This window comes from Hyla sarda, chromosome 4 (assembly GCF_029499605.1).
Source record: "Hyla sarda isolate aHylSar1 chromosome 4, aHylSar1.hap1, whole genome shotgun sequence".
Taxonomy (NCBI): Eukaryota; Metazoa; Chordata; class Amphibia; order Anura; family Hylidae; genus Hyla; species Hyla sarda.
In genome coordinates, this window is record NC_079192.1 from 94,394,489 (window position 1) to 94,414,286 (window position 19,798).

The following is a 19,798-nucleotide window of genomic DNA, read 5'->3' on the forward strand; positions in this document are numbered from 1 at the left end:
CTGTACCATTTTATCACCCCTTCATCCCCCCGTGCCAATTTATCACCCCTTCATCATCCCTTGTACCATTTTATCACCCCTTCATCCCCCCCTGTATCATTTTATGACCCCTTCATCCCCCTGTATCATTTTATCACCCCTTCATCACCCCCTGTACCATTTTATCACCCCTTCATCCCCCCTGTACCATTTTATCACCCCCTGTACCATTTTATCACCCCTTCATCACCCCTGTACCATTTTATCACCCCTTCACCCCCCTACTGTACCATTTTATCACCCCCTGTACCATTTTATCACCCCTGTACCATTTTATCACCCCTTCATCCCCCCTGTACCATTTTATCACCCCCTGTACCATTTTATCACCCCTTCATCCCCCCTGTACCATTTTATCACCCCTTCATCCCCCCCTGTACCATTTTATCACCCCTTCATCACCCCTTCATCCCCCCTGTACCATTTTATCACCCCTTCATCCCCCCCTGTACCATTTTATCACCCCTTCATCCCCCCTGTACCATTTTATCACCCCTTCATCACCCCCTGTACCATTTTATCACCCCTTCATCCCCCTGTGCCGCCGACACACTAATGTGTCCCAACACTCAGTTTGGAAAGCACTGGTCTAAGGTGTACGGCAGCTTTGATACCCAGAACCTCTTTGGGCCAGCCTGGGCTAAATTGAGTTTAGTGTGGGACATGCCTCCCTATTCTTTGGCAGTGTGAGATCAGCGGGCCAAAATAAATTATTCTTTAAAATCACAATACTGTGTGCCAACTATGAAGCACCTTTCTATGCCAATTTTATGCCATCTATTTTTGTCTGTTTTTAACTGCAATCCCCTCAGGGCAATTAAATTTAAATGACTATTATAAGATTTTTCTTTATTTTGAAACAAAAAATAAAATTAAAATACTTTTCCTATAAATAAGAAACCAACTTCAGCATGGTGTTTTCCTGTGCTGATACAGTGTAGCAAATCCTCACCACAGGTGAAAGGGTGGTGCAGCTGGATTACAGCCTTTGGCTGTCCGGGCATGCTGGGAGTTGCAGTTTTGCAACAGCTGGAGGCACCCTGGTTGGGAAACACTGAAGTAATGCTTGAATTGCCATATTCTCTTCACATACAGGAGACAGTGTTAGTTTCTGTAAATAAATCCTAATGACAGGTGAGCTAGTCAATAATTATATCCTAATGGATCCAGTCATCGCTCCCACAATAATAAACACATTCCCCACATATGAGACAGCAGAAAGCTTCACACACAAACACATATATATATATATATATATACATATACACACACACACACATATATATACATATATATATATATATATATATATATACACACACACACATATATATATATATATAAATATACATATATACATACATATATACACACACACACACACACACTCACTGTGCAGCTGTATACTCCACCTGCGTGACGTCACTCTCCCGCCGAAAGGTGTGTCCAAAATCTAGGAAAAAGTTCTCAGAGGAAGTCCCGCCCTCAAACTTTTTCCCGGAAGCCGATTGGTCGGTGACAAATCAATCTCCACGAACGCTGGAATCTGATTGGTCGTCGTTAGAGGAGCGGTTCAGAGCCAAAGGGAAAATATAGGGAAAGTTTAGGGGAGTGAGTCCGGGAGTGAAGAAAGAAAGGAGACGGGGTACAATGAACTGAGAGCCGGGGACTGAGACTACCGAGAGCCGGGTGAGAGAAAGAGCTCCGAACCGCCATGAAGAGTCTGAAATCCCGGCTGAAGAAGCATGAAGTCACCATCACAGTGAGTGCAGGCTGGGTGGGACACACACATGCTTTAGGAAGGGAAACAGACCTGAAGGACTACAACTCCCAGTAGGCACCTGACATAAACTGGGGATTGTAGTTTCAGCTGATCTAACTACTCGTCGTCTTACAGGGTTGCAATGTATCAGCTGCCATTTCTTTCTGAAATCGGTGACATGCTGGGACTTGTAGTTGGAGCTGGTCTAACCACCTGGTGCCCTTAATAATTTCTGATGACATCTGTAAAATGCTGGGAGTTGTAGTTACAACTGCTCTAACCAGACAAGGTCCTTTAGGGGTTACAGTGTATTTATTTATTTTGTTATGATTTCTTTATAAAAATCTATAAAATGCTGTGAGTTGTAGTTGCAACTCATCTGCCAATACAAGGTTTGCAGGGTATCTTATTTTTTTTTCTTTATGAAATGCTGGAAGTTGTAGTGGCAACCGACCTAACCACACAAGGCCCTAAAGCAGTGTTTCACACAAGGCCCTAAAGCAGCCTTTGGCTGTCCGGGCATGCTGGGAATTGTAGTTTTGCAACAGCTGGAGGCACCCTGGTTGGGAAACACTGCCCTTAAGGGTTAATGACATCTGTGAAATGCTGGGAGCTGTAGTTCCATTAGCAGTTGATCTAACCTTCAGAGTTCTATGGGTTTGCTAGATATTCCTTTATATAAAAAAAAAAATCTATGCTGGGAGTTGTAGTTGCAACGCATCTACCAACACAAGGTCCTAAAGGGTTTGCAGGGTATCCTTTTTTTTTTCTTTATGAAATGCTGGGAGTTGTAGTAGCAACTGATCTAAAGGGTTAATGAATTCTGTGAAATGCTCGGAAGTTGCAATATATAATTTCTTTATGAAATCTATGCTGGAAGCTGTAGCTGATCTAACCAGACGAGTTTCTCTTATGATTAGAGATGAGCGAACTTGCAGTAAATTTGATTCGTCACGAACTTCTCGGCTCGGCAGTTGATGTCTTCCTCCATAAATTAGTTCAGCTTTCAGGTGCTCCGGTGGGCTGGAGACTCTTTCCTAGGAATGTATCCACCTTTTCCAGCCCATGGGAGCACCTAAAAGCTGAACTAATTTACGCAGGATAAATCATCAACTGCCGAGCCGAGAAGTTCGTGATGAATCGAATTTACTGTAAGTTCGCTCATCTCTACTTATGATGTCTTCATGTAATGCTGGAAGGTGTAATTCTAGTTGCAGTGGATCTAACTATTCAGGGTTCTACAGAGTTTTAGAATATATCATTGGCCATTTTTTTTTAATGAAATCTGTGAAATGCTGGGTGTTGTAGTTCACTACAGCAGCATTGTTGATCACTTATATGCACGCTCTGGGTCTTATAGGTTTACAATCTACCTGTTGTTTTTTTTATTTATTGTTAATTTTAAGTTCATTTATTTCTTTAAGTTTTTAATTGTAAGCTCCCATTTAAATGGGTACTCCGGTGGAAAACTTTTTTTTTTTTTTTATTATTATTTTTTTTTTTTAAATCAACTGGTGCCAGAAAGTTAAACAGATTTGTAAATTACTTCTCTTAAAAAAAAAAATCTTAATCCTTCCAGTACTTATTAGCTGCTGAATACTGCAGAGGAAATAATTTTCTTTTTGGAACACAGAGCTCTCTGTTGACATCACGAGCACAGTGCTCTCATCTCTGTCCATTTTAAGAACTGTCCAGAGTAGGAGAAAATCCCCGTAGCAAACATATGCTGCTGTGGACAGTTCCTAAAATGGCCAGAGATGTCAGCAGAGAGCACCGTGCTCGTGATGTCAGCAGAGAGAACTGTGTCCCAAAAAGAAAAGAATTTTCTCTGCAGTATTCAGCAGCTAATAAGTACTGGAAGGATTAAGATTTTTTAATCGAAGTAATTTACAAATCTGTTTAACTTTATGGCACCAGTTGATTAAAAATTTTTTTTATTTTTTTTTAAATTCCACCGGAGTACCTCTTTAAATGTAAACCTATAGATGACTTTGGGAATACAGTGGTTAAAAGGCTAATCCCGATCCCATTTGTCATAATAAATGTCCTAATTATAAAGCTAATAAAATAAGTAATGCTGTGCCTGGTGCTGCACCAGCCGCCCATGACTCAGCAGCACATCGCCTCAAGCCTTATATTCTTATTCTCCTTTTTAAAAAGCGGAGGGTGGAGTTGGGCATCAATTTCCTTTTTGCTTTGACCATCCTGCTTGTAATGTTGTTTAACTAGCTCGGGCAGTGTGACATGGTATACAGGGGTGAGCATCACATTGCATGGGTTGCAGGGTTTTACTGGGCTGCATCATTCCGCCATTCATTGTCATGTTGACACATGGGAGTATGGTTATTGTTTGTTCATGTAAAGCTGTATGGTTTAGGTGCGTCAGGTCAAGGTGACAACGCCTGCTCTAATTGTTTTCTGCCCAGCAATGCCTATAAATACCTATACATTGAACAGGGCGCCATTCATTTGGCTCTATGGTTGAATAGTAGCTGTAGACATAAGGTGATGGGTGCGTGCTCCATCAATATACAATCCACAATATACAGGGTTATGTTTAGAGATGAGCGAACTTACAGTAAATTCGATTCGTCACGAACTTCTCAGCTCAGCGGTTGCTGACTTTTCCTGCATAAATTAGTTCAGCTTTCCGGTGGGCTGGAAAAGGTGGATACAGTCCTAGGAAAGAGTCTCCTAGGACTGTATCCACCTTTTCCAGCCCACCGGAGCACCTGAAGGCTGAACTAATTTATGCAGGAAAAGGCATCAACTGCCGAGCCGAGAAGTTCGCTATGAATCGAATTTACTGTAAGTTCGCTCATCTATTATGTTAAATGCATATCTTAGGACAGTGTTTCCCAACAAGGGTGTCTCCAGCTGTTGCAAAACTACAACTCCCTACATGCCTGGACAGCCGTAAGCTGTCCAGGCATGCTGGGAGTTGTAGTTTTGCAACAGCTGGAGGCACCCTTGTTGGGAAACACTGTCTTAGGAGGAAGCTCCTAGAAAAAGGCATTGGTGCCAACCTGTGAAGAGTATCTGCTGGTTGCGTAATAGGTGTAGGTGTTTGTGTAATATATATATATCTATCCCCAGGAAAAAAAACTTATATATATCAACTGGCTCCAGAAAGTTAAACAAATTTGTAAATTACGTTTATTAAAAAATCTTAATCCTTTCAGTACTTATGAGCTGCTGAAGTTGAGTTGTTCGTTTCTGTCTAAGTGCTCTCTGATGAACTGTCCAGAGTAGAAGCAAATCCCCTTAGCAAACCTCTTCTACTCTGTTCAGTTCCCGAGATAAGCAGAGATGTCAGCAGAGAGCACTGTTGCCAGGCAGAAATGAACAACTCAACTTCAGCAGCTGATAATTATTGGAAGGATAAAGTTTTTTTTATAGAAGTAATTTACAAATTTGTTTAACTTTCTGGAGCCAGTTGATGTGTATATTAAAAAAAAAAAAAGTTTTTCCTGGAATACCCCTTTTTAGGGTGCGTTCCCACAGGGCGTATAAGCAGCGTATTTGACGCTGCGCAAATTTTACGGCAGCAGCGGGAAATAAGCTGCGTATCCCTTGCTCACTAAACACACAGGGCTTTCCGGCGGCAGCCCTATGTGTGTAGTGAGTTTTGGAGGCGGGGCCGTGTGCCGGTGAGAGGTGTTTTTTTGCGCCCCCGTAGATCCATGCGTCTGCTCCTCCCCCAGCTCTCCGAACATTTCCGAAGCTAGAACTAGTCCACGCCCCCTCCCTCATCTCCCCTCCCTGAGCTCGGCTGGACGCAGATCTCTATGGCACGCCCCCTCCCTGAGGACATAGATCGCCACGGCAGGTCCCTCCCTCATCTCCCCCAGCTGAGGACGTAAATCTCCACGGCAGGTCCCTCCCTCATCTCCCCGAGCTGAGGACATAGAGCAGTGCTCCCAATGAGCTCTATGTGTAAAGGGGGACATACTGCATGGGCTAAAGGGGAACATTTAGCCCGTGCAGTATGTCCCCCTTTAGCTCCTGCAGTATGTCCCCCTTTACACATAGAGCTCATTGGGAGCACTGCTCTATGTCCTCAGCTCGGGGAGATGCCGTGGAGATCTATGTCCTCAGGGAGGGGGCGTGCCGTAGAGATCTGCGTTCAGCCGAGCTCAGGGAGGGGAGATGAGGGAGGGGGCGTGAACCTCCTCCCTCCCCTTGCTCTGCCCTCCCTCGAGCTCTAGCTTCGGAAATGTTCGGAGAGCTGGGGGAGGAGCGGACGCATGGATCTACCACCTCACAGGGGCGTGTCTGTGACGCGCGGCCCCGCCTCCAAAACTCACGCCCTGTGGGAACGCACCCTTAAGGTCAAGTTTTTACCGGTCAGTTAGGCTGTCAGAGTGCAAGGGCCTGTCAAAAAAAAAATGATGCTGACGTTTTTCCTGACGGGTGACCAATGGGCCTGTAGACTTCAATGCGCCAAACACATTCTGAACGTATGAGCAGGGCTCAAATTTGTGGTCAACCATGATGTATCACAAAAGAAATTTCCTGTTGCCATCCCATCATGGTAGGATAGTCTCTGGTGCACCTATGGTATTACCAGCCTGCCTGCTGTTAGATGTAGTATGCTTTTTTTTTTTTTTTTTTGGCAGCTGATGGATCCAGCAAGGATAGAAAGAGGTGTCTTCGGCTATGTTCACATTCCGCTGCAGCAGAGTCCCATTGATTTCAGTGGGTTTCTGCTCCACTGTTCACGTGGCATAATTTCCGTGCCAGATGTTTCTGCTGCAGAAATTCTGATTTCGGAATCCGCAGAAAGAATAGACATGCCCTACTCTCTGCCAAATCCGCAAGGAAATGTATTGCCGTCTATGAGACTGCACATTTCCGAGCGGTCCTTGCGCCTGCTGGATCGGGCATATGTGTGGAATGTCCGCTTGTGCTTTCTGTGTGGACATTCCGCACATTTTCTGAACATGTGAACATAGCCTTTAACGGGGTACTCTGGTGACAATTTTTTTTTTTTTTTTAAATCAACTGGTGCCAGAAAGTTTAAAACAGACTTGTAAATTACTTCTATATAAAAACCTTAATCCTTCCAGTACTTATCAGCTGCTGTATGCTTCACAGGAAGTTATTTTCTTTTTGTATTCTTTTCTGTCTGACCACAGTGCTCTCTGCTGACACCTCTGTCCAGAGAAGGAGAGGTTTGCTATGGGGAATTACTCCTTCTCTGGACAGTTCCTGAAACACAGAGGTTTCAGCAGAGAGCACTCTGGTCAGACAGAAAAAAAATTCCTGTGGAGCATACCACAGCTAAGTATGGGAAGGGTTCATGGGCTAAATGGATGAAGCAAAAAAAATCCTGGAATACCCCTTTAAGAACGCAAGGTGCCTCTATATAAAGTAAATGTACCTGCTTGTGGTTTAGTACCTTATGTTAGATAAAAGCTTTTCTAACATATCAGAATAGCTGACTCATGCACAAAAGGCTTGGCTATAATCTTTTGTACTTGCAAGATTCAAACATGCTCTATTAACACCTTAAAGGGGTACTCCAGTGGAAATTTTTTTTTTAAATCAACTTGTGCCAAAAAGTTAAACAGATTTGTAAATTACTTCTATAAAAAATGCTTAATCCTTCCAGTACTTATCAGTTGCTTTATACTGTAGAGGAAGTTAAAGGGGCATTCAAGGAAAAAACATTTTTTTTTATATCAACTGGCTCCAGAAAGTATAACAGATTTGAAAATTGCTTCTATTTAAAAAATCTTATCAGCTACTGAAGTTGAGTTGTTGTTTTCTGTCTGGCAACAGTGCTCTCTGCTGACATCTCTGCTTGTCTCGGGAACTGCACAGAGTAGAAGAGGTTTGCTATGGGGATTTGCTGCTAAACTGGGCGGTTCCCGAGACACATGTCATCAGAGAGCACTTAGAAAGAAAAGAACAACTCCACTTCAGCAGCTCATAAGTACTGAAAGGATTAAGATTTTTTTAATAGAAGTCATTTACGAAACTGTTTAACTTTTCAGAGCCAGTTGATATATAAAACAAAGTTTTTTCCTGGCTAACCCCTTTAATTTCTTTTCGTTCTGACCACAGTGCTCTCTGCTGACACCTCTGTCCATGTCAGGAACTGTCCAGAGCAGGAGAGGTTTGTTATGGGGATTTGCTCCTGCTCTGTGCAATTTCTGACATGAACAGAGGTGTCAGCAGAGAGCACTGTGGTCAGAAAGAAAAGAACAACTCCACTTCCTCTGTAGCATACAGCAGCTGATACGTACTGGAAGTATTAAGATTTAACCTTCTGGAGCCAGATGATATGAAAACAATTGTTTTACACAGGAGTGTCCCTTTTCAAGGCTCACAAAACAGGGTAATTTTTTTCCCAAAAACTTGTCATCAGGATGTATGTGGTATTACAGCCCAGTTCCCATGAAGCAAAGTTGTAATATCACACAAGTGTAAAAGTGTTCTAACTGAGCTTCCTTCAGAAAAGTGAGCTTATATTAGAGATCAAGGACCTGAGCTCAGTGAAACCTTTAATCTGAAAAAAAGGATCACAGTTCTGTGTACAAAGTGTGCATTACCAAATAACTGAAACTAAATGGGACAAACACAAAGGGAAAGATTCATCAAAACCTGTGTTGCCCATAGCAACCAATCAGATCACTTCTTTCACTTTTGAAAAGGCCTCTGAAAAATGAGAGAAGTGATCTGATTGGTTGCTATGGGCAACTGGTCAGCTTTTTCTTAATGAAACTCCCCCCAAAGTCCTTACATATGTATTGGTGCATAGAAGTCCTTGTGAGGGATCTTTGATGGTAAAGTTTTCAAGGAGTAGTCCAGTGGTGATTCAGTGGTGAGCAACTTATCCCCTATCCTAAGGATAGGGGATAAGTTGCAGATCGCGGGGGGTCCGACCGTTGGGGCCCCCCGAGATCTCCTGTATGGAGCCCCGACAGCCGGCGGGAAGGGGGCGTGTCGACCTCCACACGAGGCGGCGGCCGACACGCCCCCTCAATACAACTCTATGGCAGAGCCGAAGCGCTGCCTTCGGCAATCTCCGGCTCTGCCATAGAGATGTATTGAGGGGGCGTGTCGGCCGCCGCTTTGTGCGGGGGTCGACACCCGCTATCTCGGCGGAGAGCCGGGGCCCCGTACAGAGAGATCGCAGGGGGCCCCAGCGGTCGGACCCCCCGCGATCTCAAACTTATCCCCTATCCTTAGGATAGGGGATAAGTTTTTCACCACTGGACTACCCCTTTCAAGTTGTCACCAAGTTTACTGGGTTTGTAATAAAGAAATTCCCTCCGTTCTTCAGAATTGAGGCCCAGGCGACTGACCTCCGAATCACCTCAAGTCTCCAAGTATTGCTGGTCCAGGGCTGGGATTCCTAATGTCATCCTTAGTTATTTATGACTGGTGGTGTCCTGGGTCCTGATCAGAGGTATCCAGTCAGGTCATCAGGTTACAGTACATGCCCCAATAAGACTGTACAATACACAAATACACATAAAATACCTCAGTATTTATTCCAAACTCAAACCTTGGGCCTGGCGGCCTTTTTTTAATGTAATTGGCTGTAATGGGATGGGGAAAGTAATTATAAGAACCATAAGGGGCTGGAACTAATGTATGTACGTTTGTTTGCACAAGGCTAAGGCCGGGTTCACGTTACAGAATTTCCGACTTGAATTCCATTTCTGAATTTCGGTCGGAAATTCCGTTGCATGATCGTAACGTTTCTGTTTTCCATTAACCCATTCACACTGCGTAATGTCCTTCAGAAAATTCCAATCAAATAATTGCGCCAGAACATTGAACCTGCTCCAGTGTTCTGGCGGAATCCGCGCTGCAGTCAGTATTTCCGTAGTGGGAACCTGGCCTTAAAGTAGTATTCCCATCTTAAACGGGTACTCCGGTGAAAAACATAATTTTATTTTTTTATTTTTTTTTTTTAAATCAACTGGTGCCAGAAAGTTAAACAGATTTGTAAATTACTAGAAGTAAACAAGAAACAACAGTGGCACCGATACCTTAGGCCTCCTTAGACCACGAGATGGAGACGGCGTCCCGCTAGACTGGAAATCCACCCTGGCAGCGGAGGTGCTAGGACAATAAAGACCGTAGTCACTAAATTGTAGTAAATAAAGAAAAAAGGTGTCCTGCACTCACCGCTTCTATCCAGGTAATCCTGCTCCCATCTCGGGTCACGACTCGAACACGGAGGACATGGGTTGTGGAGCGCTCAGAGGCCTCTGAGCGCTCCACAACCCATGTCCTCCGTGTTCGAGTCGTGACCCGAGATGGGAGCAGGATTACCTGGATAGAAGCGGTGAGTGCAGGACACCTTTTTTCTTTATTTACTACAGATTTGTAAATTACTTCTATTAAAAAATCTTAATCCTTCCTGTACTTATTAGCTGCTGAATACTACAACGGAAATTCTTTTCTTTTTGAAACACAGAACTGTCTGCTGACATCACGAGCACGGTGCTCTCTGCTGACATCTCTGTCCATTTTATGAACTGTCCAGAACAGCATATGTTTGCTATGGGGATTTCCTTTTAACCTGGACAGTTTCTAAAAATGGACAGAGATGTCAGCAGACAGCTCTGTGTTTCAAACGGAAAAGAATTTCCACTGTAGTATTCAGCATCTAATAAGTACAGGAAGGATTAAGATTTTTTAATAGAAGTAATTTACAAATCTGTTTAACTTTCTGGCACCAGTTGATTTAAAAAAAAAAAAAAAAAAAAAAAAAAAAAATTTCACCGGAGTACCCCTTTAACTAACATACTAAAACTTGTAGGACATGTCAAGTTAAATATTTTTACAAATACATTAATTTACTAAATTTGCCTCTTCTGTATATTCTGCTCCTTTCCTCCCCTTGGTGACAGCACGTTGCTTAGTTTATAGACCAGTGTTTTCCATCCAGGGTGCCTCCAGCTGTTGCAAAACTACAACTCCCAGCATGCCCAGACAGCCTTTGGCTGTCCGGGCATGCTGGGAGTTGTAGTTTTGCAACAGCTGGAGGCATCCTGTTTGGGAAACACTGTTCTAGAACATCGCTCCACTCTAGAAGCTGTGGTTGGGCTGTTGTTTGTGTGTATTTGCTAAATTAATGTAGTTGCAAAACTTGACGTGCACTGCAAGTTTAGGGTGCGTTCACACGCTCTTTGTTTTTGCGGGATTTCCGCTGCATATTTGAAAGGGGTCGGGCTCTTCTCGGCTGTCCGCAGCAGATTTTCTGTGGCGGAATTTACAGTGCAGAAAATCCGCCTGCAGTCCCTACTGACTTCAACGGGGCTTGCGGCGGATTTTCCGCAGCGTAGCAGTGGAAAATCTGCTGCGGACAGCCGAGCAGAGCCCGCCCACTTTGAAATTCGCAGTGGAAAACCTGCAAAAACAAAAAACCTGTGAACGCACCCTTAAAGGGGTTTCCAGGATTAGACTAATTCTGTTTCAATCTTGCAAAAACAGCACCAATCCTGCCCATTGGTTGTGTGTGGTATTGCAGCTCGGCTCCCTTGTAATTAATGGGACACACAACCTGTGGACAAGAGTGGTTCTGTTTTTGCAAGATTGAAACAGAATTTGGCTGATCCCAGAAACCCCTTTTAAGGCTGGGTTCACACCACGTTTTTGCAATACAGTTCCCGTGTACGTTTTCAATGTGAAAACCATATGAAACCTTATTGAAAACCGTATGCCAAACGATGTGTCCGTTTCGCATCCTGTCCTTTTTTATTTATTTATTTTTTTTCCCCGTACCCAAAACCGTAGCCTACCACAGTTTTTTGGTGGAGTAAAAAAAAAAAAAAAAACGTAAGGAAACAGTATACCCTTTTTTTTATTTTTTTTTAAACATGGGAGTCAATGGAAACCTTACAAAAACGTATATGTGCGTACGGTTCCATCCGGTTTGCACCATACGGTTTTTGACACTGAAATTTTGTATTTTATTTTTTCTCTGAATTTCAATCAAACAAGTGAAACTTTATTCATAATGAGTAAAAACTTATTTTTGTTTTTCTTAAAAAAAATGGATTCAACTGGACATCACTTTTTCAAACCGTATATAGGTTAAAATTTGTACACATGTTTTGGTACAGTTTAGTCCGGTTTTGAGGAATCCATTTTTCATCATAAAGCTGATTGCAAAAAAACTGTATTGCAAAAACGTGGTGTGAACTTAGACTAACTATGTCAGTTGCTATAGGAATACCCCCTACGTCCACACTTGCGTTTTTTGCTGTTGATTTTTTGCTTCTCTTTGATTTCAGTGGTTAGCAAAATAATCTGCAGCAAAATACGCTCGTGGGAACATGCATAAGGAATTTCCGAACGTAATTCTGCCTAGAAATTCCGATGCAGCGGTGTTACATTGTTGGCAATAGGGTTCTGCTGCACAGTCAACAATATGACATCTAATTATGTCATTCTTTTTGGCGAAATACATTGCAGTCCATGGGATGGGAATGTCCACAGGATACCCTTGGATTTCCAACATGCTTTTTGATCTGTCCAGAGGTCATTTCACAGGAGGAAGCTAAGATCTGAACACCAGCTCTTGTGAATGGTGGTAGATCCTGTGATATCTATCTACTGGTGTCCCCTTTACTGTACTACTGTCTGAGATGAGGACGACACTGCTAATAAGAGATTTGTACAGATCCGGAAACCTCAGATTATTAGCTTAAGGGCTTTTTTACGCCTTTGATTATCTACAGAATAGGAAGACATCAATATATGTAATAGGGCCAAGGATCAGTCGAACAAGCAAACACTCATTACTCGGCAAACAGGTTAAACAATATCTCCATCAGCAAGACCCAGCACCATAGAATTACATTACACTGGATCTCGCTGCTGGAGAAGGGTGCTATGGAGACGCAAAGGGAAGCTAGCTGAAAGCAGCGAGGAGAGGAGACATTTAGGTGCCAATTAAGTCAAAAAAGCACTAGTGGAACACTACAGTACTTAATAACTTTATTTATTAAAGAAAAATGGTCATCCCAATCACGCACACTAAAACCAATAGACTGGGTTATAGTGCGGGTGAACAGGACACTGATGAGGGGTCTCTAACATACGTACCTTCAGTCCGGCGCCCTGTCCCTCTGAGGGTCCGCTTCTTTCTTTGCCGAATTGCGCACTGGAGGCGGGCCTCCTGGGTGAATTTGAATATTCATGGACGCTGGTCAGGTGAGCGCTCAGTAGGCGCAAGTGCTCATGTGACCAGCACCACATGAATATTCAAATTCACCCCTCATCGGTCTCCTGTTCACCCGCACTATAACAGTGTATTGGGTTTAGTGTGGATAAACGGGCTGACCATTTTCCTTTAACTTTATTTATTTACCACAGGTCCTTTTTAAGAAAAAGAAAAGTCGAATAATAACCATATGCTTTGTAGAAAAATGAAATGATGTTTTAGGAACTACAACCATATGTTACAAAATTGTTAAGGACGTGTGGGGACCAATGTTTCTTAGCAATTCCTTACTCCTGAACCTGAAAGTACCCCCGAAGGCTATGAACAGACAGTATGCTGCCTATTAAAATCATGTCATGAGCACAGCGCTGGTACCCCTTGGAGACATGGCATGTACCCCCTGCAGCAGATTGAGAACCTAGGATGCAGGCCGTTGGTCTACTGTATGCACAGAGATTCCAGGAATCTGTTAACTAATGCACCTCTGCCCTGGAACACTTGAGATGTTTAGTATTGATGTATGTGGATGGTCTCTACTGTCTGACCCCGAAAGCTTAGATAAGATACTGTAATTGTCTTACTGGCATCCTAAATCTATAAGGTTTTATATGATGGTACCTGCAAGTAGCATGTATGGAATCCTTCTTAGGCCTGGGTTTGAAAAATTTCATAATCTAGCAGCCAGGATGTCGCATGTCATGTGACGTCACACAACGGGACATTGTCACATTAACAGAAGGCCTGTAGATTGGATGGCATTGTCAAAGAGCTGAGCATATTGAAATATACAGGGGTATTTATCAAACTAGTTACACTGCTTTTATCATCTACATTTTTCGGACCATGAAGTTATCTGATTTAGATCACCTGGTCACTAATTTGTCATGTGCGACTTTTCTGAGAAAAGTCACACGAACCAGATATAGAAGAAATCACAGGGCAATTTAACCCTGTCCCTGACAATTGTATTAAATGGATTATCCAGGAAAAAACATTGAGATATATATATATCAATCAACTGGCTCCAGAAAGTTAAACAGATCTGTAAATTACTTCTGATAAAAAAATCTTAATCCTTTCAGTACTTATGAGCTGCTGAAGTTGAGTTGTTCTTTTCTGTCCAAGTGCTCCCTGATGACACCTGTCTGGATAACTGTCCAGAGTAGAAGCAGATCCCCATAGCAAACCTCTTTTACTCTGTGCAATTCCCAAGACAAGCAGAGATGTCAGCAGAGAGCACTGTTGCCAGACAGAAAAGAACCCAACTTCAGCAGCTAATAATTATTGGAAGGATTAAGATTTTTTTTAAATAGGAATAATTTACAAATCTGTTTAACTTTCTGGCGCCAGTTGATATAAAAAATAAATTCCTGGAATACCCCTTTTAATACAATTTGCGCACAGCCCACCACTGCTCTGCAATGCGACATTTAAACAGAGCAGTTCAGCGGGCATTCATCAACGTCTGAATGCCATGCTGGGAGTTGTAGTTTTACAACAGCTGGAGGCACCCTGGTTGGAAAACACTGCTATACTTGATCACAGATCCCATGTTGTTTATCACCTCTCCTATTATATTAGACTTTCCTGTGTACACATTCTTTCTTTATTGAAGTACTTGCTGCACTTGGCCTGTATATTCCAGTATCACAGCTTGCTTTCTGGGTTCTTTCTCCCACATACATCCAAGGACCTTTTAGCGTTCCTTGGATTCCATCTGCAGGGTGTGTGTATCCGAGGGTGGGAGCTATTATTCTTTCTAGTCATCTTATTCCAGAGGATCTTCTTTTTTATGCAGGAATACATTCCATATGATGACAAGCTGATCTAATCCAGATGTTAAACTACCTGATGCTGCCGCTGATCTCACAGGAGTTAGGCTGAATGGGGGTGAGTGTTAGATCAAGGCCCTGTTTGGGGGATGAGCAGAAGAACAGTCATGTGTATATAATGAATTTAGTGAAAGGCTTTTTTCTTTACCACACCCTGATTTTACAACAGTCCTGGAAAAATCACAGGAGGCAAGTACTTCTTTTTTTTTTTTTTTTATAAAACTGTTTATTTGTAGTTTTTACAATTTTACAAAATGGTAACAAAGGAAAATAGAGCTAAGGTATAAAGACAAAAATGGAAATTAAAACATATCAGTGTCATGTATATATATCGCAAAGTTATGACATCACAATAACAATGAGTAGCATTGTCACAATGCTTCAATATACAATACATGCTATTTAATAATAATATTTTTTTTTTTTATACCTAATTAAGTCGATAGAAAATAGATTAAGCTTACCATTCTACACATGGCAAGTTAGCTTATCTACATGACCAGTATAACCGCCTTGCTGAACATATTCCATTTTAAGTAAAGAGAGAAGAAAAATAAAAATAGAAAAGAAGAAAATGAAAAATAAAAATAAAAAAAATAATCAAGAAAAAAAAAGGAAATAAAAGTAGTTATAGATAAAATTAAAAAACACAAACTAAAAAGACAAGCTGCATGATCCCCTTCAACCTTTTGGTAGTTTTTTATTTTATTTATTTTTTTAATTATTTTTTACTTCTTAAAAATCTGCTGCTGAAGTGTAGCTGCGCTTTAGGTAGCTGTTCAGGATATGCTGTGAGATGTGTGTACGGGAGTAATATCAATATTTCTGACCATTAAACTGCACATAAAACTTGTTTGTGCAACTTTTCACTTTAAAAAAAAAATGTTTCCACTGCATGCTCAATCTCTAAGTTTGAGTTGACCCTGATCTAGTCGGTGGAGACTAGCTGCTACTATATCTCCCATATACTGCACGCACACATATAGAGGACATCCTGCTGCAGTAGCATCTCTATGCTATCTCTACACTGCGGTACTCCGGTGGAAAACCATTATTTTATTTTTTTTATCAACTGGTGCCAGAATGTAAAACAGATTTGTAAATTACTTCTAGTAAAACATCTTTACCCTTCCAGTACTTATCAGCTGCTGTATACTACAGAGGAAGTTAAGTTCTTTTCTGTCTGACCACAGCAAACCTCTCCTACTCTGGACAGTTCCTGACATGGACTGAGGTGTCAGCAGAGAGCACTGTGGTCAGACAGAAAAGAACTACACAACTTCCTCTGTAATATACAGCAGCTGGTAAGTAATGGAAGGATTAAGATTTTTGTAATAGAAGAATTTTACTAATATGTTTAACTTTCTGGAGCCAGTTGATATTCAAATTTTTTTTCCACCGGAGTACCCCTCTTAAGTTTTGAAAACAAAACCAGATGTGAATCATGATGAATAAGATAATGTAACAAATTAGTTTTTGTTTGTTTTATTTTATTTGTTCTGATCCACACCTGGTTTTGACAGGAAAACTGTACTGTCTGCAGATATGTATGTGTGAATGTACCCTTAAGGTAGGGTCACATGTTCTGTATTTGCTGTTGCGTATTTTTCTACCATCACCTTTGTGTAGCCGACAATGATGAGATTAAAGGTCCACACGATTGGTCCAGCCTTGTGAAGGCTCCGCTGATAAGAATTTTATGGGCACATCAGCCCACCACTGTCTTATGTATATGGCCACCTATAGCCAAAGCCTTGTGCATGGAGCCTATAGGGCAGCATATGGAGTTCAGTATAGTTCTCTGTTCATTATTAGGGAGCCATAGGACCTCTCTGTGCTTCCAGATGGTACCTCTATAGCTCACAATGATTTTATTTTTATTTTTTCCCAATGTGGAATTTGTGAGGAAAAATATCCCAATATACACTGCTCAAAAAAATAAAGGGAACACTAAGATAACACATCCTAGATCTGAATGAATGAACTAATCGTATGAAATACTTTAATCTTTACATAGTTGAATGTGCTGACAACAAAATCACAAAAAAATTATCAATGGAAACCAAATGTATCACCCCATGGAGGTCTGGATATGGAGTCACACTCAAAATCAAAGTGGAAAACCACACTACAGGCTGATCCAACTTTCATGTAATGTCCTTAAAACAAGTCAATGAGGCTCAGTAGTGTGTGTGGCCTCCACGTGCCCGTATGACCTCCCTACAACACCTGGGCATGCTCCTGATGAGATGGTGGATGGTCTCCTGAGGGGTGTCCTCCCAGACCTGGACTAAAGCATCCGCCAACTCCTGGACCGTCTATGGTGCAACGTGGTGTTGGTGGATGGAGCAGGACACAATGTCCGAGATGTGCTCAATCGGATTCAGGTCTGGGGAACGGACGGGCCAGTCCATAGCATCAATGCCTTCCTCTTGCAGGAACTGCTGACACACTCCAACCACATGAGGTCTAGCATTGTCTTGCATTAGGAGGAACCCAGGGCCAACCGCACCAGCATATGGTCTCACAAGGGATCTGAGGATCTCATCTCGGTACCTAATGGCAGTCAGGCTACCTCTGGCAAGCACATGGAGGGCACATAGGCAGCAGAACATTCTCCACGGCATCTCCAGACTCACAGGGCGCCAGTGGCGAATTTGCCAATCTCTGGCAAATGCCAAACGTCCTGCACGGTGTTCGGCTGTAAGCACAACCCCAGCTGTGGACATTGGGCCCTCATACCTCACTCATGAAGTCTGTTTCTGACAATTTGATTGGACACAGGCACATTTGTGGCATGCTGGAGGTCATTCTGCACTGCACTGGCAGTGCACCTCCTTGCACAACGGTGGAGGTAGTGGTCCTGCTGCTGGGTTGTTGCCCTCCTACGGCCTCCTCCACGTCTCCTGATGTACTTCCCTGTCTCCTGGTAGTGCCTCGTTGCTCTGGACACTACGCTGACAGACACAGCAAACCTTCTTTCCACAGCTCGCATTGATGAGCCATCCTTAATGAGCTGCACTACCTGAGCCACTTGTGTGGGTTGTAGACTCCGTATCATGCTACCACTAGAGTGAAAGCATTGCCAGCATTCAAAAGTGACCAAAACATCATCCAGGAAGCATAGGAACTGAAAAGTGGTCGGTGGTCACCTCCTGCAGAACCACTTTTTTTATTGGGGGTGTCTTGCTAATTGCCCATAATTTCCACCTGTTGTCTGTTCCATTTGCACAACAGCATGTGAAATTGTCAATCAGTGTTGCTTCCTGAGTGGACAGTGTGATTTCACAGAAGTGTGATTGACTTGGAGTTACATTGTGTTAAGTGTTTTTTGAGCAGTGTACATCTGTATATGTATACAGTATGGGCCCATAGATTTTATTTGGGCAGTTGTATCATGAGTCCCTAGTATGGCTGTGTACATTAGCCCTCACTGTCTTTGGCGTTGACCTTTTTAGATCTTGCCGTCCTTTCTGCAGGTAGTATTACTGTGGTGACACATGGCCATTTTGTCCATGCACTTGCAGAGAGTGTTGGCATTCTCTCCCCTGGCTTACATCATGCACCGGACATTCCACGTCCAGCAGACAGAACATGATCTCCAGGATTACGAGCTGCTGTTAGATCTGTTTTCACCAGTGTAAAAAAACTACAAGCTTACATTTTAGATTTTATATAGAGCACTGTTGCCCAACCTTTGTACCTCCAGCTTTGGCAAAACTACAACTCCCAGCATGCCCGGACAGCCGAAGGCTGTCCGGGCATGCTGGGAGTTGTAGTTTTGCCTCAGCTGGAGGCACCCTGGTTAGGAAACACTAATATAGAGACTGCATTTGCTTTGATAGGTTATATGTATGAGTACATTTTTAGCATCACTTGTTTTAAATCACTTCTTTACATGAGACAGGTGCGTTACTTTGCTCCCATTGGTTCATACCTAATATAAATATTCTACTATCTGATCACAAACCATACTCCTCGAGAAAGCCCCTTTGCGGGCGAAACGCGTCGGAGATCCATAGCAGGTGTGGGGTTTAGTCTGGTATCTATATGTCCCTTTTTATCTGCTCAGCTGCTGTTTCTTTATTGCACTTTTATGTTCCTTTTATTTATCAGCACAGCACGTGTTATTTCTTCTTTTTTATATCACTTTTAGTCAGCACGTTATACTTTGCCTTGTTATGCACTTTGTGATATTTTCTACTTTTGCAGTGAATGACTTTTGTTTCCTAGCACTTGCACTTTAGTTGTCTTGGCAGCTCGGGCCACACTATTATAGTACGTCCCTGTATATACTTACCTCAGTATATTGTACTTTATCATTTGTGTGTATATATATATATATATATATATATATATATATATATATATATATATAGATAGATATAGAGATAGAGATATAGATAGATAGATAGAGATATATATATAGAGATATATAGAGATATATAGATAGATATAGAGAGAGAGACATATATATATTTTTTAATTTTTTATACATATTTTTTATTTTTGTTTTATATTTTTTAAGTAATATATACATATCTTTTTATACTCTACTTAACCGGACTTCACCCTCCCCTACGTTTTATCCTGCTTTAATTATTAATTATTATATGTTGAATTTTTATTAACTAACAATTATGTATCTATGTTGACTGTGTATGAATTTTTTATTCCCGTCTTATATGCATATATTTTTTTAATTGATGTTTCTATATCCAATAAAATTATACATATATTTTTATATCCAGATTATTTGTATTTTATTTCTATTGGGGCATAAGGGTTACGCTTTCTTTGGCGTGACTGTAGGTTTATATTCTTGTTTTATCTTTACTATATGTTGCCTTTCTGCTACGTTGACTGAAGCACATGGGGGGAGACTCATCAAAACCTGTGCACAGGAAAAGTTGCCCAGTTGCCCATAGCAACCAATCAGATCGCTTCTTTCATTTTGCAGGGGTCTTGTTAAAA

At 41.9% G+C, this 19,798-nt stretch overlaps 1 protein-coding gene across 2 annotated transcripts in view; it reads left to right on the top strand.

Annotated features, from left to right (window-relative positions):
- The first annotated feature begins 1,611 nt into the window (after nt 1-1,611).
- The window catches only part of UACA (uveal autoantigen with coiled-coil domains and ankyrin repeats), a 69,297-nt gene continuing 51,110 nt past the window's right edge, over nt 1,612-19,798 (top strand). The window contains exon 1 of one of the 2 annotated variants that reach the window (XM_056571589.1): nt 1,612-1,801. In XM_056571589.1, coding sequence (XP_056427564.1) covers nt 1,754-1,801 — 48 coding nt within the window. In that variant the 5' untranslated portion in view covers nt 1,612-1,753. Of the gene's footprint in view, nt 1,802-14,585; nt 14,883-19,798 lie in introns of those variants that run through there. The other variant, XM_056571592.1, reaches the window with a different exon arrangement.